Genomic DNA, 27,634 nt, shown 5'->3' on the forward strand with positions numbered 1-27,634 from the left:
GCGGTATTCCAGAGTATGGTGAACGACGTCCTGAGAGATATGATCGGTCTCTTTGTGTTTGTTTACCTGGATGACATTCTGATCTTCTCGAAGGAACCTTCCGACCACGTCCAGCATGTCCGGCAGGTTCTGCAGCGATTGTTGGAGAATCGCCTGTTCGTGAAGGCCGAGAAGTGCGAGTTTCACGCCCACACGACATCCTTTCTCGGGTACATCATCTCCAGGGGAGAGATTAGGATGGACCAGGAGAAGGTTAGAGCGGTTCTGGAATGGGCCCAGCCCGGTACGAGATTGCAGCTCCAGAGATTTTTGGGGTTTGCGAATTTCTACCGCAGATTCATCCGGGATTACAGCCGTGTGGCCGCTCCGTTAACTGCCTTGACTTCCAGTATCAGGACCTTCAAGTGGAATCCGGAGGCGGATCGAGCGTTTCTGGATTTGAAGAGGCGATTCACCAACGCACCGATTCTCTCTCAACCGGACACGGCCCGTCAGTTCGTCGTTGAAGTGGACGCGTCTGATGTGGGAGTTGGCGCCATCCTGTCGCAGCGATGCTCCACGGACAGTAAACTCCATCCCTGCGCCTACTACTCGTCGCCTTTCGCCTGCGGAGAGGAATTACGATGTGGGTAACCGGGAGCTTCTCGCGGTGAAACTTGCCTTGGAGGAGTGGCGCCACTGGTTGGAGGGGGCGGAGCAACCGTTTATTGTCTGGACTGACCACAAGAATCTTGCTTACGTGCAATCGGCTAAACGTCTCAACTCCCCGTCAGGCCAGGTGGGCGTTGTTTTTCGGACGATTCAAGTTTTCCCTGACGTTCCGACCTGGATCTAAGAACGGCAAGGCGGACGCCTTGTCCCGGATGTTCTCCAAGACGGAGGAGAGTGGGTCCAAGACCGAGACAATTCTCCCCCGGAACTGCGTCGTGGGAGCAGTTATGTGGAAGATTGAGGAGGAGGTGCTGGCGGCCCTTCGGACTCAGCCCGGTCCCGGTAACGGTCCACCCGGTCGGTTGTTTGTGCCTGAGTCGGTTCGTCCTGCTGTCCTCAAATGGTCCCACGCCAGCAAGATGGCTTGTCACCCTGGCGTGGCTCGGACAATGGCGTTTCTTCGCAGACGCTTTTTGGTGGCCTGCCATGGCCGAGGATACTCGGGGTTATGTTGCTGCCTGTCCAGTGTGTGCGCAGAATAAGAGTACCAATCGGCCCAGCTCTGGACTACTTCACCCCCTTCCTATTCCCCGCGACCATGGTCGCATCTGGCCCTGGACTTTGTCACTGGGTTGCCCGGCTTCTGAGGGGAACACGGTCGTTCTGACTATCGTGGACAGATTCAGCAAGTTCGCCCACTTTGTGCCTATTGCCAAGCTTCCCTCTGCCTCGGAGACGTCCGAGATCCTGGTTAGGGAGGTTTTCAGGGTCCACGGGTTGCCCAGTGATATCGTTTCCGACCGTGGCCCTCAGTTTACCTCTGCTGTCTGGAAGTCCTTCTGTTTGGCCATTGGAGCTACAGTCAGTCTCACATCTGGTTTTCACCCCCAATCTAATGGTCAGGCGGAGAGAGCCAACCAGAAGATGGAATCCACGCTACGCTGCCTGGTCTCTTCCAACCCCACCTCCTGGGTCTCTCAGTTGCCTTGGGTTGAGTATGCCCACAATACTCTCCCTACATCTGCCACTGGGATGTCTCCCTTCCAGTGCCTGTATGGCTACCAACCTCCCTTGTTCCCTTCTCAGGAGAAGGAGCTCTCAGTGCCTTCTGTTCAGGTCCATATTCGTCGTTGCCACCGGACCTGGCATCGGGCCAGAAAGGCACTCCTTAGAGTTTCGGACCGGTATCAGCTCCAGGCGAATCGTCGCCGGATCCCCGCTCCCACCTACACCATCGGGAGATAGGGTCTGGTTGGCCACACGGGATCTTCCTTTACGGACTGAGTCTAGGAAGTTGTTACCGAAGTTCATTGGTCCGTTTGTGGTGGAGAAGGTGATCAATCCGGTGGCAGTTCGACTCAAACTCCCGAGGACGCTCAGAGTCCATCCCACCTTTCATGTCTCCTGCCTCAAGCCTGTTTTCCTCAGTCCTCTGTTGCCTCCTCCGCCTCCTCCTCCTCCTCCTCGGATGATCGGAGGTGGTCCTGCCTACACGGTGCGTCGCATCATGGATTCCAGACGGCGGGGGCCGGGGTTTCCAGTATCTCGTGGACTGGGAGGGGTATGGTCCTGAAGAGAGGAGTTGGATTCCGCGGCGACAGGTCCTAGATGCTGACCTCATCAGTGACTTCTACCGCCTCCATCCTGGCGCTCCCGGGGAGTCCGCCCGGTGGCGTTGCCGGAGGGGGGGTACTGTAACGATCCCGGCAGTCTGAGTCGGGTCCTGTCTGTGGACTAGTTGTTATGTTCGTGATCTCCAGTTTCCCGAGGGTTCTGGAACGCTCCGGGGAGCTCTCTTGATTTCCGCACCTGCATCCCATCAGCAATCTGCACACCTGGTCCTGATCATCACCCTTCTTAGGCTCTGGCCTAACATCCATTCCCTGCCGGATCGTTAGCCATGAACAGTAGGTTTACCAGAGTATCAGTCTTAGAGCCTAGCGTTAGTTTTGTTGTTTTTGCACCTTGTTGGTTTGTTGCTTACTTACCCCCGTTTTGTTCCATCTGCAGTCACCCGTCCGGAAACCTTCATCCAACCTCTGCCTGGTGGTCGGCGGCTGCCGACCCAGGATGGGATCAACCACTGCACCCCCAACAACTAATCAACGCCGCCCGCTCTGTTCCCTGGATTATTCAGCATCACTCTTGAACTTGTAAATAAACACTCACCTTCGTTTCAACTTACCTTGTCCTGGTCTGCTTCTGGGTTCTGGCTTAGCAACTCGTGACATATGTAAATTAGATATGTCTGTATTTAAGTTTCAATACATACGCAAAAAATTCTAAAAACATGTTTTCACTTTGTAATTATGGGGTATTGTGTGTAGATGGGTGAGAAAAAATAAATATTTAATCCATTTTGAATTCAGGCTGTAACACAACAAAATGTAGAATAAGTCATGGGGTATGAATACTTTCTGAAGGCACTGTACATACATAAATATGAAAAAAAACTTCCAAGGGTATGTTCCATACGTTTAATGGCAAAATAACTGAGGACTAAATAAAATATTTACAGCACGTAATGTGTAAACACAATTTCTGTACAAAGAAATATACATGCAAAAGTAAAAATAAGTCATTTAACATTCAAAATGACATAGTATGTATAAAATATGATGAGGTTACATCCAGGTTCCCATGTTCGTCGTCCATGTCTGTACAGCTTTACACATGAATAAATAAGAGGACACAAAATGGGACTGTACAGGTTAACAAACACATTCATTGTATCACTGTGACTACTGCCTTGACATAGACATGAAACTTTGATAACCTTGTCAAGCTTAAAAGGAACTACAGCTGTTTCGTCCGCCTCTCCAGACCAATTGACTGGCACTTTAAAATCTGTTTGAACTCATACAATGATTAATTCACTGAAAACTGCTAGGTCATGGTCACTCAGATAAAGGGTAGGGTAATAGTGCCGCAACGTCCATGCACAATTATTGTAACGTTGGTACAATGTTGTGGACAGTTTTTTTTTGGTTCAAACCAAAGGCTAGGCAGAGAATGCTATCCCAAGTTTATCTTAAGTTAAACCAAGATGTTGATCATTGCAACACAAATGTCTAGCAAAATACATAACTTAAAAAGTCAAACAAACTTACACAACAATCACCACTTTGTGCACAGCTTGAGAAGAGAAGTGTTTGAAATGTTAATTAGGTATGCAGTAACAACCAACCACTAAACAACGTTCTTACAACGCTAATAAATAAAGCCACTGTGAACCAATGTAAACATCTATCTCTAGGTTCAGCATGGTTTTCATAACTTAACATGGTACATTATATAACACATTTAAAGAGGGTAAAGTACAGTTAACTTTGGTATAGTTACAGAAAATAAAACAAAAACAATGACAAACTGAAAGAATAAGTGCCAATAGAGATACACATCTTTTTTCTTATTTTACATTATTTGCGAAACCTGCATTTTAGGTTTCCAAGATATTAATACTGAACTTAATACGGAAAAGAGTAACACAATACATACATCTACTGCAGTACCAGGTACGTACATGCCTTTTTAGATTACGGATACAACACAAGTCTTCATAAATAGTTGCATACATGTTAAAGCTGCAACATTGCACATGAGCAATTAATGCAAAATACTAGTGCATTTATATAAGTATTTCTGGTAGTGAGGGTTTAAGTCATTTGATTGGCATGAGGAGGAGTTAGTCTCCCTCACACCTCTCTTCCATTGGCAGGACTTTCTATTCAGCTAACAAAACAGAGAATGAAGGCAGGAACACATTATTTACAGAGTAAGGCGGATGTATCAGAAATCTAAAGAGCTTTTCCAATAGTGTTATAGCTTTTAGTTGTTTGTTTGCTTGCTTGTTTATTTGTTTCTCTGCTGAGGTCTGACTAAAAATAGCATAATTGTACTAACTGTTAAAGGTCCATACAATAAGCAAGGCCAGTACAAAGCATTTGCTGATTTATTGTATGTTAATCAACTACAACTACAATGAGTTAGGTCTCTAACTGGTTCTAGAAGTAGTGTTCTAAAGCAACAACCCTGTGGTGGGTCGGTGGTGCTTTGTTCATATGTCCCATTCATTTTTGTTTTCATTCTTTTTAATAACCTTTGAAAAGGTATATGAATAAAGACATTTCTTTGTTTCTTCACTATACATTTTCTTTACAAAAAGTAATCTCTCATTACAAAAAACTTGTTCTTATATTCAACCAAAAGCAACCCGATATTACAGTATCGGTTTGTAATACTATCCAAACACAAGGCTTGTTCTCACTGGCTCTCGAGAAAGCTTTGTTTTCCCTGTTAGTCAAGTTTGAAATACTTTCAAATAGTTCATCTTCTTGTGCAGGCATATAGCCATCATCCATACAAAGGTGAGGGTGGAAGGGAAGTATCTAAATCTCTTGGGGGGAAAATGTCAGTCAAAAATATTAAAAGCAGTCAGCAGTCAGCAGTCAGCAGCAGCAGGATGCTGGGTAACATAGTTCTAAGAAAGTGGCGTAGTTGGCTGAGAGAGGATGAGATCATCAATGTGACTCGGTGGTTTCTGGGTACTGTAGTCCTCTAACCTGCTCATATCTGGTTGAGGAGTCTGCTGTGAAGGAAGGTCTTGATGCTGCCCATGGGCCTGACGTCGTTCTGGTGTTTCCGCCGCTCGATGAAGGAGATGAGTCTGGAAGTGTCGATGCATCCTGGGTGTTGGTTTTGGTGGTGGTGGGAGTCCCATGGCTGCAGCCAGGGCTCCTGAAGGCATGCGGTGGCCGAAGGTCTCCGGTCCGGCTCGCCCTGTAGGAGGAGACACACAAAATCCCTGGCCGCCTGGCTCACACCCTGGAAGTAGTCATGGGGGAAGCTGAAGTCCAGACGACAGATGTTCAGGCATGTCTCCTCAGCGCTCTCGTCCAGGAAGGGAGATGCCCCGCTCAGCACCACATATGTCACAACTCCCAGGCTCCAGAGGTCAGAGGTCAGGGAGACAGGCTGGCCCAGGACCAGCTCCGGGGCTGAGAATTCTGGGCTGCCCAGTAGAGGGTGGATGTAGTGGCCGCTGTTCAGCTGGACGGCATCCCCGAAGTCTGTCAGCTTGACCACAGGCTGGGCAGAGGTCTGCTCCACTAACACGTTCTCAGGCTAAAGGGATACACACCGATACCCACGCAGATACACACGCAGATACACGCAAAGAAAGATATGATTAAGAATTGACCCATGATGGGAGTATTAGCTTTGCTTAAGAACAATCAGTTAGACATCATACTGTTTCATACAGTACAAAATCAAATTGAACTCCTACTCCTACATGTTACAGTCTCTGTGACTCACCTTCAAGTCCAAGTGAGCTATCCTCCAGCTATGCAGGTAGTGTAAAGCTTCTAGAATGTCCCTAAGGTACAAGGCCACCTTCTCTTCAGTGAGGTTACCCCAGCTGACTATGTAGTCCAGGAGACGACCTTGATCGGCCCTGCAGACACAAAGCACCAGAGAGAGACAACCTTAGCCCACCGATTTAGTAGATGTACACGAGGGCTATTCTATTTCAATTCAGGAATTCTAATTCAAATTTTACTCAATAATCATAATGAATACAGTGTATGCATCCCAAATGGTACCTATTCCCTCTGAAGTGTACTACTTTTGATTAGTTAAAAGTAGTGCACTATATAGGGAATAGGGTGCCATTTGGGGCCCATCTACAGTTTTTCTAACGTACATCTCCAGCACTAGCACGTAGCTGGTGGCTGTCTCGAAGGTGTCCAGCAGGCCGACCAGGTGGGGGTGTTCCAGACACTGTAGTATCCTCAGTTCCTGGAGCACCTGCTCACGCCGCATCAACCGCTTGTTGACATGTTTGGCTGCTACGGCACGCTTGCTCCCACGCTGGTCACAGCGCTTAGCCACTGAGAACCTTCCCCTGCCCAGTTCCGTGATCTCTGTGTAGAAGGACTCAAAGTTGTTCTTCCAGATCACTTCACTCCCATCGTCGGAGGCCTCTGGGAAAATAGAAACATTTCATGTTAAAATGCAAAAGTACTGAATAATTCATATTCTGTGTGTAAGTAGTGTGAATATAGAGTATATACTGTACCCCCACAGGAGTCTACAACTCAACTCAACTTAATTTAACTCAACAGTGACTAACCTGAGACTCTGAGGCTGGCGGAGGATGACACGCTGCCCACTACGTTGGTGGCAACACAGGTGTACACCCCGTCATCCTCCACAGACACACCCATGATCCGGAGAGTTGCCTCGCCCGTGTCACTGCAGAGAGAGAAGGGAAGTCACAAGGTAAGTTTCAATAATAGCAACATTGACTTGAATACAACTACAACAGAACGTTGTCTTCCAACAGCTCAGTCATTCTAACGCATTGCAATGATCACTGTAAGTCCCTCTGGAGAAGAGTATCAGCTGAATGACCAAAATGTAATGTAAAATGTCATCACTGCAGATGTGTACCTGTAGGTGATGCTGTAGTGTCCGTTGTTGCTCAAAGTGCTGTGGTCAGGTCCTCTCCAGGTGACCGAGGCTTTGGGTCTTCCACAGACCTTACTCCTCAGAGTGACACTCTCCCCCAGGTCACAGGTCACATCACTCAGGGGCAGCAGGAACTCTGGGGATACTACAAAGGTGACAGACAGACAAGAGGACACGTGAGTTTGACTATGTCACATGCAAACTAGCCTTGCGATATACTAGCGTCCTGTCCAGGGGTTGTACCATACGTAAAAATGTATGCGCACATTGCTGTAAGTCTCTTTAGATAAAAGCGTCTGCTAAATGGCATATTATTATTATTATATTATTACTTTATTTTTTCAAGCTGCCTCACGCTACAGAAACAGGAGCGCCTGCACTATGCACTGTTCTGGCTGGGAGGAGGATACTTAAATGCAAACTACACAATCCCAATCTGAGCTACCAATAGACAATAGAAAGTACGCAGTACAATACAAGACAATACAAACGTGCCTTATTGAACCACTGCTTTGTTTAAATGTATACATACCATCGTAGATGTAGTTGGGATTTAGAAGCTGAAAGAAAAATATGAACACAAATAAGTTTATTCTCCAAATTAGCTTGACAACACAGACATTAAATAATTACAACATGAATCCATTAAATGGGGCTTTAAGTCTTACAGCCATACAGGTGATTATCAAATAAACTCTACCTTTACAGAAACTTTATTAGTCAGACAGTCTTGAGACTTGCGGTAGCCGTTTTCCATCTTATTTTCCTTCCTGGTCTCTTTGTCTCTCTTCTCAGACTTTCTCCTGATGCGGAGAGCTGTGTGCCACGAGGATGACTTCCTGCTCCAGACAAGAGAAACAGACAGAAAGAGGAAAGGAAGAGAAAAGATTAGCTTATGATTTCTACATCTGTGTCTACTGTTTCACTTTTATGATGGCAGAGCTCATGATGTGAAAATGTATCTTTGGGTAGATATAGCTTTTCATTCATTCAGGTTGGTACATGGAGTAGCAGCAGTGTCTGTATCTTACTTGATGGTTCCTTCGGGGAGGTCGGGGATGATGGTGGAGGTGTGACCCAGAACGTAGCCGGGGATCCAGCCCTCGGCGGCAGGGCCCTGCTCGGTGGCGGCCCGGAACACCAGGAACATGTTCTGCTGATTGGAGGCCAGCATCTGGACCACCTCGCCCTGGGAAACACTGATCTCATCCTCCTTCAGGGCCACGTAGTCCTGGGTCACCAGCATGGTGCTGATGCTGCTGCTGCTACTGCTTTCACTCTGGAGGAGGGGGGAGGAGGGGGAGGAAGGGGGGGGCAGTGGAGGAGGGGGGGCAAGGGGAGCCAGGGGGCAAGATGGGGGAGGAGGGGGAGGCAGGGGAGGAAATGGAGTCAGTAAGGGTTTATAGGTAGGGTTACACAAAGAGAGAGGCATAGAGAGAGAGAGAGAGAGAGAGAGAGAGAGACGGACAGACAGACAGACAAATGCACGCACACACACACACACACACACACAAAGCATTCTGTGAAAATGACTCTAAAAGACAAAACAAATTAAAATGTTATTGATTTGATTGCACATGAGCAGCATTTGTTGTTAATCTGTTTATATGCTAGAGCTCATGCGCAAAGAAGGAGTAATTCGCTACACCCGCAATAACATCTGCTAAATACAGTGGGGAAAAAATGTATTTAGTCAGCCACCAATTGCGCAAGTTCTCCCACTTAAAAAGATGAGAGAGGCCTGTAATTTTCATCATAGGTACACGTCAACTATGACAGACAAAATGAGAAGAAAAAAATCCAGAAAATCACATTGTAGGATTTTTAATGAATTTATTTGCAAATTATGGTGGAAAATAAGTATTTGGTCAATAACAAAAGTTTCTCAATACTTTGTTATATACCCTTTGTTGGCAATGACACAGGTCAAACGTTTTCTGTAAATCTTCACAAGGTTTTCACACACTGTTGCTGGTATTTTGGCCCATTCCTCCATGCAGATCTCCTCTAGAGCAGTGATGTTTTGGGGCTGTCGCTGGGCAACACAGACTTTCAACTCCCTCCAAAGATTTTCTATGGGGTTGAGATCTGGAGACTGGCTAGGCCACTCCAGGACCTTGAAATGCTTCTTACGAAGCCACTCCTTCGTTGCCCGGGCGGTGTGTTTGGGATCATTGTCATGCTGAAAGACCCAGCCACGTTTCATCTTCAATGCCCTTGCTGATGGAAGGAGGTTTTCACTCAAAATCTCACGATACATGGCCCCATTCATTCTTTCCTTTACACGGATCAGTCGTCCTGGTCCCTTTGCAGAAAAACAGCCCCAAAGCATGATGTTTCCACCCCTATGCTTCACAGTAGGTATGGTGTTCTTTGGATGCAACTCAGCATTCTTTGTCCTCCAAACACGACCGAGTTGAGTTTTTACCAAAAAGTTCTATTTTGGTTTCATTTGACCATATGACATTCTCCCAATCCTCTTCTGGATCATCCAAATGCACTCTAGCAAACTTCAGACGGGCCTGGACATGTACTGGCTTAAGCAGGGGGACACGTCTGGCACTGCAGGATTTGAATCCCTGGCGGCGTAGTGTCTTACTGATGGTAGGCTTTGTTACTTTGGTCCCAGCTCTCTGCAGGTCATTCACTAGGTCCCCCCGTGTGGTTCTGGGATTTTTGCTCACCGTTCTTGTGATCATTTTGACCCCACGTGGTGAGATCTTGCGTGGAGCCCCAGATCGAGGGAGATTATCAGTGGTCTTGTATGTCTTCCATTTCCTAATAATTGGAGTGTGACTGTTTGAGGTTGTGGACAGGTGTCTTTCATACTGATAACAAGTTCCAACAGGTGCCATTAATACAGGTAACGAGTGGAGGACAGAGGAGCCTCTTAAAGAAGAAGTTACAGGTCTGTGAGAGCCAGAAATCTTGCTTGTTTGTAGGTGACCAAATACTTATTTTCCACCATAATTTGCAAATAAATCCATAAAAAATCCTACAATGTGATTTTCTGGAGAAAAAAATTCTCAATTTGTCTGTCATAGTTGACGTGTACCTATGATGAAAATTACAGGCCTCTCTCATCTTTTTAAGTGGGAGAACTTGCACAATTGGTGGCTGACTAAATACTTTTTCCCCCCACTGTATGTGTATGTGACCAATAAAATTTGATTTGATTTCCAAGCATTCATTACAAAAGGTTCAGAAAGAAGAGTGAGGAAAGTCATACTGTAGCTACTAAAATCTGGTTACTACATGTAACATAAATAGACCTTCTGATTTGTAGCCAACAAATAGAAGCGAAGACAAGGTATCCAGAAGTCAGAGAGACAGAGTAGAGTTAACATGGAATGGGTGTCTCTCAAAGACAGTGAGCGTAGAGAAGAAACAGTCCATTTCAGGAGAGACTGAGCCTGAATAAAGCTTGAAGTGAGGCCAAATGCATTTGGTGTGAGTCAAATGTATTCAGGGGCAAGGCAAGTAGAGAAGGAGAACACGGATGTGTCATCAGGCCCACAGCACCAAGACAGAGAGGAAGCAGCATGATCAGAGCAGGTGAAGTCGAAGTCAAAGATCAATCTTCCATTATATCAGCATTCATTTGCATTTAACCCAGTAAATGCCTTGATGGTTTTTCAGATCAGACCAAAATAGCCTGAAGCAAAGGGACAGCAAAAACTAGAGCCAAGACAGAGGTGGGTGTGTGAAGTTAGGCAAGCAGAGGCAGAGAGTCATACTGGAAACACCAAGGGAGAGGAGAGGACTCCAACATACAGTACAGCAAGAAGAGTTACTGTAGCAGTTAGCTGCTGTACCAGCCAAAAACACTGTTAGTAGAGTCTGAAAGAGAACAGGAAGGATGAAAACTCACACCAAAGGCAAGTTAGTGGACTTAGATAGTTTAGTACGCACTTGTGGTTCAGATGACCCAGGACAAGCCAGTAAGGTGTTAGTAGGGAATAAGCCGGACAGAAGCCTGGGACTCGAGTAGGGCTCTTACCCCGTTGCTCTGGGTGGACTGTATGGACTGCTCACTGGTGGAGGAGCATGTGCTCATGCGGTCTATGTCCTTGCTGTGGGTGGAGTGGCGGTGGCTGTGGCTCTCCCTGTGGCCCAGGGTCGAGTCTCCACTATCACTGGGGTAGGAGAAGGAGCCAGGCCGGCTAGCTGGGGAGGCTGGGACCGCAGTGGCCCAGTAAAAGGAGCCTTTCTGGGCTGGGCTGCCCGGGATGAATCCCTCCTTTATGGGGGAGGTCAGTGGAGAGACTGTCCCTACCCGAGGCTTGGCCAGATTCAGAGGGGCCACAGCGAGCCGTGGGATGGGTGTCTGAGGAGGGTCCTCCCCAGGATAGCTCTCCTTGAAGCTGCCCTCAGCAAAGCCTAAGGACTTGCCATTGCTGTTGCTGCTGGTTCTGCTGCGGGGCCGGGGACCCTCCAGCACTCGCATCTTGGGGACATCTTGGGGCCCCAGGTCTCCCTCTGCAGGGTCAGGAGGGCAGGGAGGCTTGGAGGAGGGAGAGGAGGAAAGGGTCTGTCGGGACCACGTACCTGCTGTCCTTTCCGGGCCGTCAGGGCCCGGGGGGTGGTGGTGGTGGACAGGCTGTGGGATGCGGGAGGAGGGCTGGGGGATGCGCGATGGCCGGCGACTCTGGGGGCCACACAGAGAGTTACTCCCAGGGCCTACTGTGGAACTGCTGCAGCCGCCTCCTGTCAGGCCACTGCTGCTGCTGGGGGCTCCCAGGCCTGGTCCACTGGCCCCCACGTGGTTCCTCTGGTACTCGATAGGGGATGTCAGTGCTGGGGGACACAAAGAGAGAGAGAGAGAGAGAGAGAGAGAGAGAGAGAGAGAGAGAGAGAGAGAGAGAGAGAGAGAGAGAGAGAGAGAGAGAGAGAGAGAGAGAGAGAGAGAGAGAGAGAGAGAGAGAGAGAGAGAGAGAGAGAGAGAGAGAGAGAGAGAGAGAGAGAGAGAGAGAGAGAGAGAGAGAGAGAGAGAGAGAGAGAGAGAGAGAGAGAGAGAGAGAGAGAAAGAAAGTGAGTCGGAGAGAAAGCGTCAACTCAGTGAGTACACACTGTCTAGCTATGAAACAAATATAAAAACATTCTTTGCATTTTGCATTCCAGTACATCATGCTATAGTTCATATTATGGTGTGTTGTAAAACACTTATTTTCTCAGAAAGTTGACCAATTCTATGGAGTGGATGACTACACAGGTAGACAGATGAAACAACGGGGTAATCATATGATATGATTATGCTGCCACCTGGGAGAAGCTAGCATAATATCACTACACAGTTAGACAGATGAACTGTGATGTGTCTTCTTTTACCGTTGAGAAAGTTGCGTTGGCTCTCCAGGATCTGGGTGATCTGGTGGACCCACATCTGGCTGACTCCAGGGTTGGCTGAGTGCATCACGTAGGTCTCCACACCGCCACTGGACGACCGGGAGGTCAGAGTGAACTTACAGGGGTCGTCTGTGCTCTCCTCCAGGCCCAGCCAGCTCACCTGGACACACACATACACAATATACAGGAGAGAGGAGGGGATGTGAGTGTTTTCAGAATCAGACAACTATTCAAACCACTTTGGCCCTTAGGGCAATTACTATCCTAGCAATGTCCAGCCCAAAAAGATGCACACACTGCAATATGATCTAAGTGTGATTGATTAGGGAAGATGATCGCGATCGAAGCTCCATACCTTGACGCTGTTCTTGAAGAGGTATCCCGGCTGGGAGTAGCCTTTCTTCTTGTCCAGGGGCTCGCTGAAGATGACGATCTGTTCGAAGAGGAAGACCCTCCTCTCCTTCATCCTGGTGAGTAGCCCCCCGTCCTGATCTGATACCATGAAGGTGTCCTGGAGCAGCAGTCTGCCTTGGGCCACAATCTTACCCTGCATGGGAGAATAACAATGTATTGCCTGTCTGGTTAAATAAAGGTTTAAGGACCAATGCAGCCATTTTATATCAATATCAAATTATTTCTGGGTAACAAGTAAGGACCTTACTGTAATAGATTTCCATTAAAATGGGCAAAAGTAGCTTTTAGCAAAACACTATTTCTCAAACAAGAATATTGCTAGGACTGTCTGGGAGTGACCTAAGTGGGGAGGGGTAAACTGAAAACCAGCTGTTATTGGCAGAGAGGTTTGGAACTCTCCTTGTTAATGGTCTATTAACCAATTTACGCATGGTGATGTCACCACGGAAAGCCAAAACTCCCACACATGCAAACCAGCTGATTAGAAGATCCTGTGTAGATTGTATTTTGAATCAGCAACTATCAGGAAATAACACTGTTCAAATTTTGTCACACTTTTACAGTGTCAGTTTGATATAAAACACAGGGGAAACAGAATTTTGACAGTACTGGGCCTTTAAATAAAATACATACAAATAAAAGGATGGAGGACAGAGGACAGCCTCAGCTCAGACTCATTCTTAGCCACTCAGTTGAAATATACATCTTAGAAGCATGCTATTATCATATTATACAATGAGTGAAAAAGGGGAGAGAGAGCAAACCGAAGCCCTTCTCCCATTTATCATTTGATCCATGTGGCTTAACGGCTGAAATCAAATTCAAGTTCAGCTTTTTTGGAAAGTTTGTGACCTTCTATACTGAGCCAGATAGGACTGAAAGACTACATTCTCTATTCCCTGAAGAAGACACGAGGCACGAGAGTCTTACGTCAAAGCCTTGGAGACGCCCAACGTTCATCATGTCGTTGCATCTTTTGGGCACAACACACATGACCTCCACCGCTTTCTGGGGGGAACAGAGAAGAAAGAAAACACAATTTTAGAGGGAAAGAAAACATAATAGCAGCTTTATAACTTTGAGATAAAAACAAAATCATAGCAATATTAATGCTAGTCCATGCTATTAGAGGTGGAAGGTCATCAAATCAAACCCAGATTGTAGTTCTTACTTCCAGCTCAGTAGTATCTACTGCAGCCTTTTTGGAGAACTTAAGTAAATCCTTCAGTAGGAGCTGGTACTTCATGATGCGCTGCACAGGCTTAATGAGAAGATCAGTGATCTGGAGTCTGTGGCCCAGATGCTGCTTGAGCTCCTAAAATACACAGGGAGCACATTAGGTTTATTTGTACACAGTAAAAAAACAGACTGCGTAAAAATATAACACAAGGTATGAGAACAGGAAACAATGAGGCACTTATGATGCGGTATGTGCTCCGTTCGAGAGACTGGAGTAAACACACTTGTGGGGTATGTGTGGGGTGGAGTAAGTGTGTGTATTCTTACCTCAAAGTAAGTGTCTATGTACTCAGACACGATGTGCTCTGATTTGGGCTTGTTCTGACAGTACACGATATACATGTGTAACCGTCGCTCCTAGCAGGAAAACAAGGAAACAAAACAAGGGAAATGGTGAGGAAATTGTATTATGGTCCTTGCTATCCGGAATCCTTGGGACGTCCCTACCCCATTAAATGTAAAATGGTTAAGGTAAGGGTTAGGGATAGGGTTATGTTTAGGGGTTAAGGTTAGGGTTTAGGGTAGGGACGTCCCAAAGATCTCGGATAGCACTAACCTTGTTATGATGCACAGCACAGTGACATCCAATACTGATAGTATATTTTGCCCAATGAAAATCATCAAATCTCTCTTACTTGTTTGACGAACAGGGGAGCCAGCCTATCAGGATCCTCCAGGCACTTCTCTAGCTCTCCCAGGAAGAAGCTGTGGCCAATCAGAGAAGAGTATTGTGAGAAAAGTGAAAGAAATCAATGCTGTGGGATATTTTACATTAGCTATACTAATATAAAAGTCAAACTAATAATAACGCTAGTCCTGTAGGTAGGTACTATTCTCGTCTTACTCTCGGTGCCAGTCGTAGATCTGGTGGATATTCCCAAACACTATCTTGTCTTTTCCCCTCATGTCGTCTGGCACGCCGTCCTCCTTCATTTTGCTGATGTAGCCCTGAAGGGGAGATAAGACATTCAGGTGACCACAGGACAGCCAATACTATTCCATAGCCCTGTCCACAAACAACCTCTACCCCTTAGGGCACTTGTGGTGATCTGCTAGGATTTGATAGTTATACGCACTAAGTTCAGAGGGCAAGGTGGAGCTGTTACCATATTGCTTATACCTATTCAGTTCATTTAGATCCATATGGAGAGCCTAGGGGTCGTAAGGATTAGGGATTGTTTTGTGGACGGGACCTACAGTAGCACTTTGACCAAGTCTAGAACGTGAACAAAGTGTGATGGAGAGGAATGAGTCATTGATTATGGGCCTAAAGTAAGAAAGATTGTGTTCTCACCTCCACCACTGAACCCAGGTCTCTCACATAGTCCCTCTCTGTCTCCACCAGCTCCAGTAACACATAGCTGTAGGGGAGAGAGGTGAAGTAAACAGTGGATGGATTAGCTAGACCACCACAGGACAGTTTTATCTGATGGCTCAGGGCATATTCTAGGCTATGAGACCATAGAAATAGAATGACTAGAAAGGGCCCATCACCGGTCCAGCCATTACGGCCTCATTAGCTTGAATGAGGGCAACCCTTCTAGTCATTCTATTTCTATATATGAGACGTTGCGGAGTGAAACTGAACTCACTGGCGTCTCTTGAGGAAACCCGACTTGCGCTCGTCCATCTCATCGATGGGGGACGAGGAGGACAGGAGGGAGTTGTCGGAGGGATTGAGGGAGGGGCTGCTGCTGTCCCCTTGTTCCACAGAGAGAGAGCTGGGACGGTCCTCCAGGGACTGAGAGAGAGAGAGAAAGAAAGAGAGAGAGAGAGAGCACTTAGTGTATATTCATTGTGCACATGCAGTGAGTAAGCTGAGCTTCTCCATACAATCACTGTGCTAGCAGAGAGAGCAGTGGTGTTGCTGCTATGATGGTGTGACAAAGTATGGGAGCATTAAAGTGTTGTGCCAGGTCTTATGTAGAGAAGCAGTCAGTTGGTGTAGTGACTTAAATGGTTCACAGATGACTGGTGGGCCATGGCCATGGCACCATGACACGTCACATCCACCCTGGCACCAGACTGAGCTGAGCTGGCAGTGTGTGTGTGTGCGTGCGTAACTGACAGCACTGTGGTAGACAGATGGATGGCTGGGTCTTACCATCTTACTCTTGACCAGCTCCTCGATGGCACTGACCAGCTCAGCCGCACTGGGTGTCTCTGAACTACTGGGTCGGCCCGATAGACGAGAGGCCGCCTGGGAGGGAGAGAGAGAGACAGATAGACACAGAGAGACAGACAGACAGAGAGAGAGAGAGAGAGAGAGAGAGAGAGAGAGAGAGAGAGAGAGAGAGAGAGAGAGAGAGAGAGAGAGAGAGAGAGAGAGAGAGAGAGAGAGAGAGAGAGAGAGAGAGAGAGAGAGAGAGAGAGAGAGAGACAGAGACAGAGACAGAGACAGAGACAGAGACAGAGAAAGGAGAGAGAGTGAGAGAGAGAGCAAGAGAGAGAGGGGTGGATGTGGTTTAATGTTTACACTCTACATTTGATTAATATGTTCTGGAAAGTATTTGTCACTGTATTCAATAGTTTTCTACATATTACACATATTACAGTACATGATGACATCACCGCATCATACATTCATTTCTTAGAGAAGCTCACCATTGACGTGTTTTGACCCCGCCCGACATTCCAAATGTCCCCATAAGGAATGGGTGTGGTCTCCCTAATCAGGGCCAAATAGGGGCCTAGTGGGGGCCAGGCTAGCATGGAGGATACAGGGGACGAGGCAGGGGTTGGGGTTGGTTGGAGCGAGGTTCTGAGCACTTGCACCACAGTGGAGCACATGACTGAACAATGTACATGTGCTGTTAAATACTCCATTACAACAGGGGTAACCCGGGCAACAGGCCAGTCACAAGCACAGCTAGTCCGGCAAAACGATAGCAACAGGCTAAACTAAACAAGGCCAGGTCTTTAAAGGGGTAGTCAGTCAGTTCTAGTCAAACTTCACTAACTACAGCAAATGGAGTATTCGTCACATCTGCAACAATAGTCATAGAAAAACATAGGGCAGCGAGGGTGAGGAGATAGCATGACTGAGGATGGACGGCTGGGAACTAAATTGGGGGAGTGTGACTAGAGCGTAGGCAGTTACATGGAAAGGTACGGGAACTGAGACAAAACAGAGGCAGAACAAAAATCAACATAATGCTGGTAAAGTTAAAGTTAAGAAAAGAAGAGAAAACAATTATATTAGTGTCAAAGAAACGCCTATCGCTCTAGTTACCATAACTGGTATGTGATGATGAGTGAATGAAGCTAAACTGCATCGGTATAAAATATCTACCTTTTCAGACAAACTGGTCTAAAAGAAATACATTCATTGATTTACCAATGTCTCTTTTTATTTTCCAAAAGATTTTACAGGAAAGACGATTGTCCCCTCTTTGATATACTCTAACTAAACCTCATGGAGGCCTGTTAAGTGTGTGAGTCTCACCTTGTCGTCCTGAGAGTCAGCTTGCAGCAGGCTGTGTTGTTGGATGGCCATGGGGGGAGGCAGGGGTACAGCATCAGCCCCCTCCTCTCCCTCCTCCTCCCCACAGCTCTGCATCCCAGAGGAGGAGGACTTGGACAGAGTCCCACTGCTCAGCCCCTCGTTCCTCATCCTCTGTAGAGGGACAACGACAACAGAGTTTACAACAAAATAGAACACAATCGGCTCAAAATAAAGGAGAGAAGGAAATTAGGGAGAGATTTAGTGTTGAATAGATCAAGAAAAATAGACTGAAAGGCAGTGATATATGAGAGATAGAAGGAGAGATAAAGATAGAGAGACAGAGAGGAAGAGGTAAACTAAACGTGAAGGTGACCAATCGAACAGACCTCCTCGATGGTCTCGTCCTGTGGCGTGGCGGCGTTGTCGTCCGAGTCTTTCTGGGAGCCGGCAGAGTCTGCGTTCTTTCCGCGTCCGTCACGGTTCTTCTTGTGCTTGTGGGCCAGCTTCTTGACGTGTCCGTCGGCCTTGCCGCTGCTCAGGCGCCTCACGGGGCTGGTCAGCCACTTCCTCAGCGTGTTGCCCGGTCGCTTGGGCCCCGGGGAGCTGTGGAAGCCCAGGGTGTGGCTGGCGCCGGGCTGGATGGCATCGTTACTGGACACAGACAGGGTGTCTGCAGGGGGAGAGACATGGAGAGAGAGAGAAAGAGAAGGAGAAAGAAAAAGAGAGAGAGAGAGAGAGAGAGAGAGAGAGAGAAGGAAGGAGAGAGAGAGAGGTCAGTCACAGTGCACAGTGCACAGTATCTTGGGAATGGGTCTGAATTCAGCTATGAGGACACCAATGAGATTAGATGCACTTTTGCAAGGTACATCATTACCTAGGAGGCATAATTCCTTATTTATCTATACTCAGACATTCCATTTTAGTACATGATGGTTAGAATGTAGCATCACATCCTAACATTGCGTGTCCACCCTCAGCATTGAAGCGTCTATCGATAGATATTCCTCCTTTGAAAATGAACTGGATGAACCTCATTTTAAAAACCATGGCATACACAACATTATATAAAAGTTGCATAAGCTATTCTCTCTGTGTGTGTGTGTGTGTGTGTGTGTGTGTGTGTGTGTGCATCTACTTTAGGCTGCATTCCCACCACCTCCCTCTTCTGTGGTTCTATCTCCCCTGAGAGGTGTGGGAGAGGACTTAGCTGAGGCTGTGGGTTTAAATGTGAGGCTGTGTGGGGTGCTTCTGCTGATGTAAACTGAGGGATGGATAGATTGCTCAGGTCCCAGCTTCATAGAAATGTTGTATCCTTCAAAAACAGGTTGTGCCAAAGGTTTGTCTATTGGGGCTCGCCTCATTTGTTGACGGGTGACGGAGATGACCGAACTGACATTTTGATGAATAGACGGATACGTAGTGCATTCTCCATGTGTTTTTTCTGTCTCTGTGTGGCCGGGGCCTTAGCCCACTGGTGGCAGTAGAGTAAAGTTTCTAGTGAGGTGACCTCTGTGTTCTCAGCGGTTGGCTCTGTCTCTCAGTGAACTGAACTCTGTGTAACCAGATCCTCCTACTGATCTCATCTAACCATAACAGCTTCTGACAGGGTATGATGACCATCCTGGAAGGGTCAGGGTTCACCAACAGTGCACCACTCGCTCAGTAAAAATAACATGTACCTATGCTGCCATGAGAAAAGATGACAGGCCTCTTAAAGAATCTTAGAACTTATAACATTGAGAAACGAATCAATTCAAAACAACAACATACGAGCAGAGAAATCTCTAACACTCCTATACAAATCCGAGTGGGATAGAAGGTGATGGCTCTGAATTGACCCCATGGGTATCATGTACTGATCAGGCCTTTGGCATGGACTGATCACACACGCATATCTTGCTGATACAAAGACTGAACAGGGTGCTGCTGCACTAGTGCATCATAAGGCAGAGTGGGTCTCAGCAAGGAGAGAGGAGTGTGTGACTTCTTTTTCATTTGTAGAGTGAGATTCAGGCTAAAAGGAGGATACACCCATGGCCATGTCGAAAGGGTTTCTCTTAGCAGCCAAGAGCAATCTCAGGAGATGTTCTCAAGCCAGGCCATGGCTGATTTCATGAAGTCTCTACAGCTGTTTTCCTAAAGCTACAGCACAGTAAATTACTTCCATACTGTTTCAAAATGTTGCGCAAACAAGTCAGCCTGGATGGCGCGCCAAATGACAGACAGTGTATGAATAGAGTTTCCCTTCAGTTCCAGATTTATTTGATACTATGTTGGACTATGTTGTTTTAAGATGTGTTTGAATAGACAGTTTTAATTCATCATTCCAGATGGCACTATGTTTGCTACAATCTTTTTGATGTGCATGCAAGGGTGCCATTTTCACAAAATGATTCAAGGTGTCATTTGACTGCTTTATGATGTCACAATATGTCTGCTGAAATGGTCTGTGGCTGCATTTCATTGGCTCAGGCTCTTATACTCAGACAGGGTTGGATTGTGACATCATGACAGTCTAATGATGTCAAATGGCACTCAAATTATGTCACAATGGGACTGCTGAGGTTGATCTGAGGCTGCACTGGCCCAAGCCTTCATTCGTTCCTCAGACACGGTTGGATCAGACTGACACATCTCTAGACCTACAAAGAGCCCAGGAGCAAATAAGCCCAGGAGCCTTTTGGGGCTACTTCATCCTCGCGTTCAGCCTTACTTCTTTCAAGATGGTGTGCACTGACATTGGCGTGCAGCACTGCAAACTCCCAACCTGGTCCAGAGTTGGCATGGATATCACACCAGACGAGCTGAGAAAGGTGGTGGAGAGAACGGAGGAGGAGTACAATACCTCCATCCTGGACTCCATAACCATGCCTGACGTGGGTTGCACCATCCTGGCCCTCGGGGTGGCCTTTCTGGTCGTCTGTATGGTTCACATGTGGCTCAGCAAGAAGAAGTGGACAAGGCAAGGCCAAGGGAAAGGAGGACTGCTCCAGTGCCAGGCTAAAGGGGACAGCAACAAGGCTTTGCTGATGATGGAGCTTCAGGAGAAGGTTCTGCTGAGGATGGAGGGCATGGAGCAGCGCCTCGACGCCATGGAGGACTTCCTCAGGTCAGTCTCAACTCTTAGCCTCTTGAGTAAATAAATGAAAGGGTGCTTGGAACCAAAAATAGATCATGGCAACTATGGATAAGGGCCAGAACTCACTTCCATAGAAGTTGCAATTGAAGGTTAAAATGTTCTTCATCTCAAAGCAACACGTGTTAATAGACTACACTGACATACGTTTCGGCTTGTGCCTTCCTTAGCTGCATGGGGAAGAAGAGGACCATGGAGAAGACAATGTACGGCAAGCAGGAGGCTGCTGGTGACAAGAGCAAAAGGGATGCCCTGCGCTTCTCTGACTGCTCCGACAACTCCAACTAATGTCTCAATACCTCAAGACCTGTTTATGGACACTGTGCATTTGATAATAAATACATTAAATTGATTTGAAATTAAAAGGTGTGAAATTGAAAAAGAAGTAACTCTCCCTCTCCTCTTTTCACTCTGTGAAGAATAGCATTGTGTTATTGTATGTAGTTACAGTATATTCTGATACACACTTCACATGTTGGTCCTTCGTGACAGCAAACATGTGTGTCACAGGGTGGGGTGGATGGTGGGGTTGAGGGGGATCACAGTCCTTAGTTAAGATGGCTTCAGGAGACCTATATATTGTAGTGTAATATGCTGCTGATATAAAGCATGTGTTCGCTCTACTCTCAGTCTAACCCAGCTGTGGGAGTCCGAGCCAGAGAGCCTGAGAAGATAAGGTGTTCACACAGCCCTGTACTTTTCTAAAATTGTTTTCTGAGTCTGCAGGGGAGAACCAAGGGCTTTCAAGAGACTTATAAATAACTTGTAGCAGCATACCATGAAAACTTGAGTCCATTTATCAAATGTGTTACAATATTATTGACATAAAGGAAGGTGCCATTACGGGCTGTTTCAGTCATGCTTCAGGGTCTTTTCTACCAAGTGGAGCACTAGAAGGCTAGCAGGACCATGTGTTACAGTAATGGATGTGTACAGAAGACTATGCCAGGCCCACTAGGTACACACACACCTCCAGGCCAGCCCAGCCTTACCCAGCCCCATCCTCCATTCTGAGAGGAGGATGGAAACGGGCATCAAATCTCCACCTGAACAAACCTTCTACTAGACCCCAGAGACAGGGCTCAGTGTGTCCCTCCTCACAGGCCCACCTTCCCTCTACTTACCTGAGAGAAGTACACTCATGCCAGGGTGCCCAGTAAAACTTTCCTTCCCTCTAATACTGTACAGAGCTGTCAGTATCAGTGTGATTACATTTTAGGAGACACACAAACAACTTACTCAGTGTCCATATTGTCTCATCTAGCTGGCTAAAAGTATACAGTTATAGTATATCTCTCACATTTACACTTACATCAACTGCTCTTCCATTAGAAAGCCCTATCTGCCAGTTGGTTAGTGGCAGGGGGGCAAACTCAGTCTGGTGCCTCTTATACACATGAGTGCGTATCCACTCCACATATTGAGCAAACAAGACACAGACATGCAAGGGGCCTGACCCCTGGTGTAACAGCGCTATTTGAGAGTAGGTCTGAAGAGCTCTCACAGGCTGCGGGGCAGCCCATCAATCACCTCAGCAAGTGGGCTACAGGGTCTCATATACTGTATGAAGGAGGAAGAACTAGCCTGGCTGACAGGGACACCGAAAGTATTTTCAGTGAAGAACACAACATAACTTCTCTTTTAATATTGTATCTGTATTCATGTATTTTTGTGTGGTAGAGCTAGGTAAGACAAAGATGTCCAAGACCAATTTCCCCTCGGGGACAATAATGTTTATCTTATCTGATCTTACAGTCCTGTCACAGCTACAAAGCAGCATCACCAGCTAACTTTGAAGTGCTGCCCTGAGAGGTGCCTCCTAGGGCGAGATATAATATTGGGCTGAGAGGTCTGGGTGTCCTCGTAGACAGTGATTTAACAGAAGGAGGGTCACCAGCCTTGACACATTCCTGTCCATTGTTTCTTCAGCGGGGTGTAAAATAACCCCAGACATCACAGACATGCCCCCTGTGAGACGCTGTCTCTGTGTCCCAAATGGCACCCTTTTCCCTATTTAGTTCACTTATTTTGACCAGGTAGTGCACTATGTAGGGGAGAGAGTGCCATTTGGGATGCATCCCCTGTCTCTGGGTAGTGGGTAGGAGTGTAAGCAATGCAGTGACCTCACTCCGTTCTCCCGCCAGGGGGTCTTTCAGCAACTGAGCTCACAACCGCCATCTGTCCCAAACATTCATGGAAACAGAGACACAATAACAGGTTCAAACCAGGGTCTGCTGTGACTATGTGAGGCCACTGAGCTAAAGCCTAGGGATTAGGAGACACAATAGGTTCTGGCATGACACATACAGTACGTTGAAACACATGTAAATATGGTACCCTGTCTGTCTAGTACATTTCAAGTCACTATCAGCAGTATAGTATCAGACAGAATGGGGTGAGGAGTAGGGCTGTCAAGTAATTTTGGATGACGGTTATTGGCCAGCCAAATGACCACGGTCACCTTAATAACCGTTAGAATAGCAAAAAATTAATAATAATATATATATATTATAATTTATTGTTGAAGACACATTTTTTTCTCCTCTCCTCCGCTCCTGGCTGCATGTGCTGCCATATAAATAGAACAGGCGTCCCCAATCAAGTCAATGATGGCATAATGGCTGGACTAGCGGCCATTGCAAGTGTACTTATAGGAGCAAAGCAGGAAGTAAAAGCAGGAAGTAAAAGCAGAAAGTGTCCCATCAATATGTGCTGTGATTTGTTGATTCAACTCAACTGACATTACAAAAAAGACATTCCTTTGCATGAGCCACATCATGAATGAATATTCTACATTACCGTGGAAATTATTGCATCACAATACCAGGCAGCCATTGCGAGTGTACCCATGAGTTTGCCAGTCAAATTGCCAGGGTTAGAGGTTCCAAGCATGTTTTATTCATTCTATTTCAATGTTAGCTACAACACCTTGCTTGACCATCAGCAAGGAGCAGCAAAGTTTCATCATGTTGTTAATTGTCCATGTTACTGTGGAAACGGACTCAACCACAAGAATGCCCGGCCGTCCCGTCTCTCTCCCGCGTTCGTTCAACAAAACCAAAAAACTCATAATTTATTTGAAACGGTTAAGACGGTTATTTTATTCTCACGACGGTCTTCATCCATAACGTCAATTACACAGTTATACGGTAATTGTGCCAGCCCTAGTGAGGAGACGTGTGGCACAGTCCAAGCCAATCAGAGAGTGGTGGCTCACTGTCCTCTGTCACAATTGGATTAAGATGTCTGGCCCACTTCCTGGGAAACCTACCAAGGCTCATCAGACACAGGACAGGAGGGCACACAGGCCAAGCCAGCTGTATGATGGACTGTGATATGCAGTGGGTGATACTGTGTGTGTGTCTGTTCTCCACATGTCTACAATAGCAAGAATATCACTAGAGGGGTGGATCATCACAAAGCAAGGATCAATCAGCCAGCTAACATGAATACACATTCAGATGTAACTGTTGATTATCAGGTGTATTAAGAAAGCTATGGGTTATTGATCATGTCATGTTATTCATACCATTTCTATTTCAAGTCAATCTTTTTCTATGAGCTATAGGAACTATGGAGTTGTTTAAGATGATTCAGGAAAGTAAGCTGGCTAACTCTTGGATCCTGGTGAATGGGTGAGGAGGAGGATAGGGTTTGGACAGCAATGGGGTGGGCGTGATGCACCACGAACAAACAGAGTTACTACAGCTGTATAGACTGTTTGTTCTGTCAACAGGTAGTAACATGGCTGATTCAGTCAATCAGTCAGCCAGCCAGCCTGCATGCCTTCCTGCCTGTCTCTCGGTCTGTCTGTTCCACATGTGACTCAGATGTGCTTAATCTAGTCCAAAGCTTGCCAGCTTTAATACGGTATTTCAATCATTTTAATGCACCCATATAATCCACTTCATAACAGCCATTCAATCAATATAATAGGCTACTGTACTTATCCCCCAGACTCTCACATACAATAAAGACGTTATTCTTGATATGTCCTCTAAAGTAGGCTGTGAAAAATCAACAGAAAACAACATTGTAATGCCCTAAAGGTATGCTGCAAAATAATGTAAACAATAATTCAATGTTTTACTTGATTATACCAATGATCACAACAATAACAATCCATTACATAGTTGGAGTGTCACGCTCTGGCTCCGGGACTGTGTAGTTTGAGCCAGGGTGTATTCATTTGGTTGTGTTGGGTATAGGGTGTGTTCATTTGGTTGTGTTTGGTTTTGGTTGTAGTGTCTTGTCTCGTCATGTGACTCCCAATCGGAGGTAACGAGTGTCAGCTGTCGGCTCGTTATCTCTGATTGGGAGCCATATTTAAACTGTCAGTGTTCACCTTAGGGTTGTGGGTTTTTGTTCCATGTTTCAGTCTGTGTACTGAGGACTTCACTATCCGTCATTGTTTATTGTTTTCTCGTTCGTGCACTTTAACTTTAATAAAGTCATGTTCGCTACAAACGCTGCGCTTTGGTCCACTCCTTCCGTAGACGGCCGTGACATGGAGCCTGTTCTATACTGTTAAAATGACTGGAACACTTAAAGGACTGGTTCTATATAGGTCCTATATAGTAACGTTACATACCCAAATCCAGCAGCCAGAATTTGCAGTTTTCCGAGGGTCCCGCTTGTGAGCTCATATGGTACAGAGGACTAACAGCAAAAATAGACCGTATTCCATTTGCCATGGCAACCTGCCCTGGTACTACTCAAGTTCTCACACCGTTTAAAATCCAATTCTTCAAAAGCATTGTATAAAACAGATAAAGAATCATGTCGTTTAAGAAAAAGCTTTAGGAAGCGGCTGTATCCTCTAGCTCAGATGAGATCAGTCTGCTGTGTTAGTGGGATGTGATCTGCTCTCTCTTCTCTACTCTCCCAGAGAGTGGGCTGTTGTGCTGTGAAGGCAAGCCTCCTCTGTCCCAATGGACATTTAGAATCAGATGGCACACTTTACCGTAAAACCCCTAGTAGAAGCTCCAGCCCTCAAACAGCATGAGCTCAGCTTTCACAAGCATTATGTACTGTAGAAATGTAGCGTCTTTAGTTGCAGCTTTACTTTTCAGCACAGTTGCAATGTCCTTATTTAAGCTAAGCTCAATACACTTACATTAGTTTTATTGCTGACAAAAACAATGCCCAAAGAGAACTTTCAGCAGTGTGACTGACTGTAGCTGCTAAAGTGCCTCTCACACATTTGTACAGCCAGATCCCAATCTACCCTGCTGTGCAGACAGGGCTGTAGGAGTAAAACAGGCAACACACACAAAGCTCTCCCTGTTCAACTGTGTGTTTACCCATTAGGATCTCTGGGGACTAACCACAGAGCCTGTTTCCTGTAAGAACCAAACACACACACATACAGTATCTCACAAAAGTGAATACACCCCTCACATTTTGTAAATATTTGAGTATATCTTTTCATGTGACAACACTGAAGAAATGACACTTTGCTACAATGTAAAGTAGTGAGTGTACAGCTTGTATAACAGTATAAATTTGCTCAACACACAGCCATTAATGTCTAAACCACTGGCAACAAAAGTGAGTACACCCCTAAGTGAAAATGTCCAAATTGGGCCCAAAGTGTCAATATTTTGTGTGGCCACCATCATTTTCCAGCACTGCCATAACCCTCTTGGGCATGGAGTTCACCAGAGCTTCACAGGTTGCCACTGGAGTCCTCTTCCACTCTTGCATGACGACATCACGGAGCTGGTGGATGTTAGAGACCTTGCACTCCTCCACCTTCCGTTTGAGGATGCCCCACAGATGCTCAATAGGGTTTAGGTCTGGAGACATGCTTGGCCAGTCCATCACCTTTACCCTCAGCTTCTTTAGCAAGGCAGTGGTCATCTTGGAGGTGTGTTTGGGGTCGTTATCATGTTGGAATACTGCCCTGCGGCCCAGTCTCCGAAGGGAGGGGATCATGCTCTGCTTCAGTATGTCACAGTACATGTTGGCATTCATGGTTCCCTCAATATACTGTAGCTCCCCAGTATATTGAGGGAACCATGAATGCCAACACTTGTCTTTGTACTCCTCACCTGGTTGCTGCCACACACGCTTGACACCATCTGAACCAAATACGTTTATCTTGGTCTCATCAGACCACAGGACATGGTTCCAGTAATCCATGTCCTTAGTCTGCATGTCTTCAGCAAACTGTTTGCAGGCTTTCTTGTGCATCATCTTTAGAAGAGGCTTCCTTCTGGGACGACAGCCATGCAGACCAATTTGATGCAGTGTGCGGTGTATGGTCTGAGCACTGACAGGCTGACCCCCCACCCCTTCAACCTCTGCAGCAATGCTGGCAGCACTCATACGTCTATTTCCCTAAGACAACCTCTGGATATGACGCTGAGCACGTGCACTCAACTTCTTTGGTCGATCATGGCGAGGCCTGTTCTGAGTGGAACCTGTCCTGTTAAACCGCTGTATGGTCTTGGCCACCGTGCTGCAGCTCAGTTTCAGGGTCTTGGCAATCTTCTTATAGCCCAGGCCATCTTTATGTAGAGCAACAATTCTTTTTTTCAGATCCTCAGAGAGTTCTTTGCCATGAGGTGCCATGTTGAACTTCCAGTGACCAGTATGAGGGAGTGTGAGAGCAATGACACCAAATTTAACACACCTGCTCCCCATTCACACCTGAGACCTTGTAACACTAACGAGTCACATGACACCGGGAGGGAAAATGGCTAATTGGGCCCAATTTGGGTACTCACTTGTTGCCAGCGGTTTAGACATTAATGGCTGTGTGTTGAGTTATTTTGAGGGGACAGCAAATTTACACTGTTATACAAGCTGTATACTCACTACTTTACATTGTAGCAAAGTGTCATTTCTTCAGTGTTGTCACATGAAAAGATATACTCAAATATTTACAAAAATGTGAGGGGTGTACTCAATTTTGTAAGATACTGTAC

General features: G+C 46.3%; 2 protein-coding genes across 5 annotated transcripts in view; one reads left to right on the plus strand and one right to left on the minus strand.

Annotated features, from left to right (window-relative positions):
• Positions 1–3,114: 3,114 nt before the first annotated feature.
• The window catches only part of LOC121570065 (triple functional domain protein-like), a 130,087-nt gene continuing 105,567 nt past the window's right edge, over positions 3,115–27,634 (minus strand). For 2 of the 4 annotated variants that reach the window (XM_045208466.1, XM_045208467.1), the window contains 21 exons: positions 17,953–18,236; positions 17,567–17,737; positions 16,226–16,321; positions 15,714–15,862; positions 15,416–15,482; positions 14,966–15,069; positions 14,757–14,826; positions 14,389–14,478; positions 14,054–14,197; positions 13,813–13,890; positions 12,824–13,015; positions 12,451–12,628; positions 11,123–11,919; positions 8,154–8,401; positions 7,823–7,964; positions 7,655–7,682; positions 7,105–7,267; positions 6,785–6,906; positions 6,356–6,635; positions 5,968–6,106; positions 3,115–5,775 (listed from right to left, as the gene is read on the minus strand). In XM_045208466.1, the coding sequence (XP_045064401.1) occupies positions 5,218–5,775; positions 5,968–6,106; positions 6,356–6,635; positions 6,785–6,906; positions 7,105–7,267; positions 7,655–7,682; positions 7,823–7,964; positions 8,154–8,401; positions 11,123–11,919; positions 12,451–12,628; positions 12,824–13,015; positions 13,813–13,890; positions 14,054–14,197; positions 14,389–14,478; positions 14,757–14,826; positions 14,966–15,069; positions 15,416–15,482; positions 15,714–15,862; positions 16,226–16,321; positions 17,567–17,737; positions 17,953–18,236 (4,100 nt within the window). In that variant the 3' untranslated portion in view covers positions 3,115–5,217. Of the gene's footprint in view, positions 5,776–5,967; positions 6,107–6,355; positions 6,636–6,784; positions 6,907–7,104; positions 7,268–7,654; positions 7,683–7,822; positions 7,965–8,153; positions 8,402–11,122; positions 11,920–12,450; positions 12,629–12,823; positions 13,016–13,812; positions 13,891–14,053; positions 14,198–14,388; positions 14,479–14,756; positions 14,827–14,965; positions 15,070–15,415; positions 15,483–15,713; positions 15,863–16,225; positions 16,322–17,566; positions 17,738–17,952; positions 18,237–27,634 lie in introns of those variants that run through there. The other 2 variants (XM_041881529.2, XM_045208468.1) reach the window with 2 other exon arrangements.
• LOC123482120 lies at positions 20,080–21,087 on the plus strand. The gene is made up of 2 exons (XM_045208469.1): positions 20,080–20,675; positions 20,873–21,087. Exons 1-2 carry the CDS (start codon positions 20,095–20,097, stop codon positions 20,988–20,990), a joined length of 699 nt encoding a protein of 232 aa, XP_045064404.1. The 5' UTR covers positions 20,080–20,094; the 3' UTR covers positions 20,991–21,087.

Source organism: Coregonus clupeaformis, chromosome 28 (genome assembly GCF_020615455.1).
Source record: "Coregonus clupeaformis isolate EN_2021a chromosome 28, ASM2061545v1, whole genome shotgun sequence".
Lineage (NCBI taxonomy): Eukaryota > Metazoa > Chordata > Actinopteri > Salmoniformes > Salmonidae > Coregonus > Coregonus clupeaformis.

Bases quoted from the DNA above. Each gene is read 5' to 3' on its own strand.
- LOC123482120 (XM_045208469.1), top strand. From the start codon at position 20,095: ATGGCACTCAAATTATGTCACAATGGGACTGCTGAGGTTGATCTGAGG. The intron at 20,676-20,872 runs GTCAGTCTCAAC...TGCCTTCCTTAG, and splicing joins GCCATGGAGGACTTCCTCAG to CTGCATGGGGAAGAAGAGGA.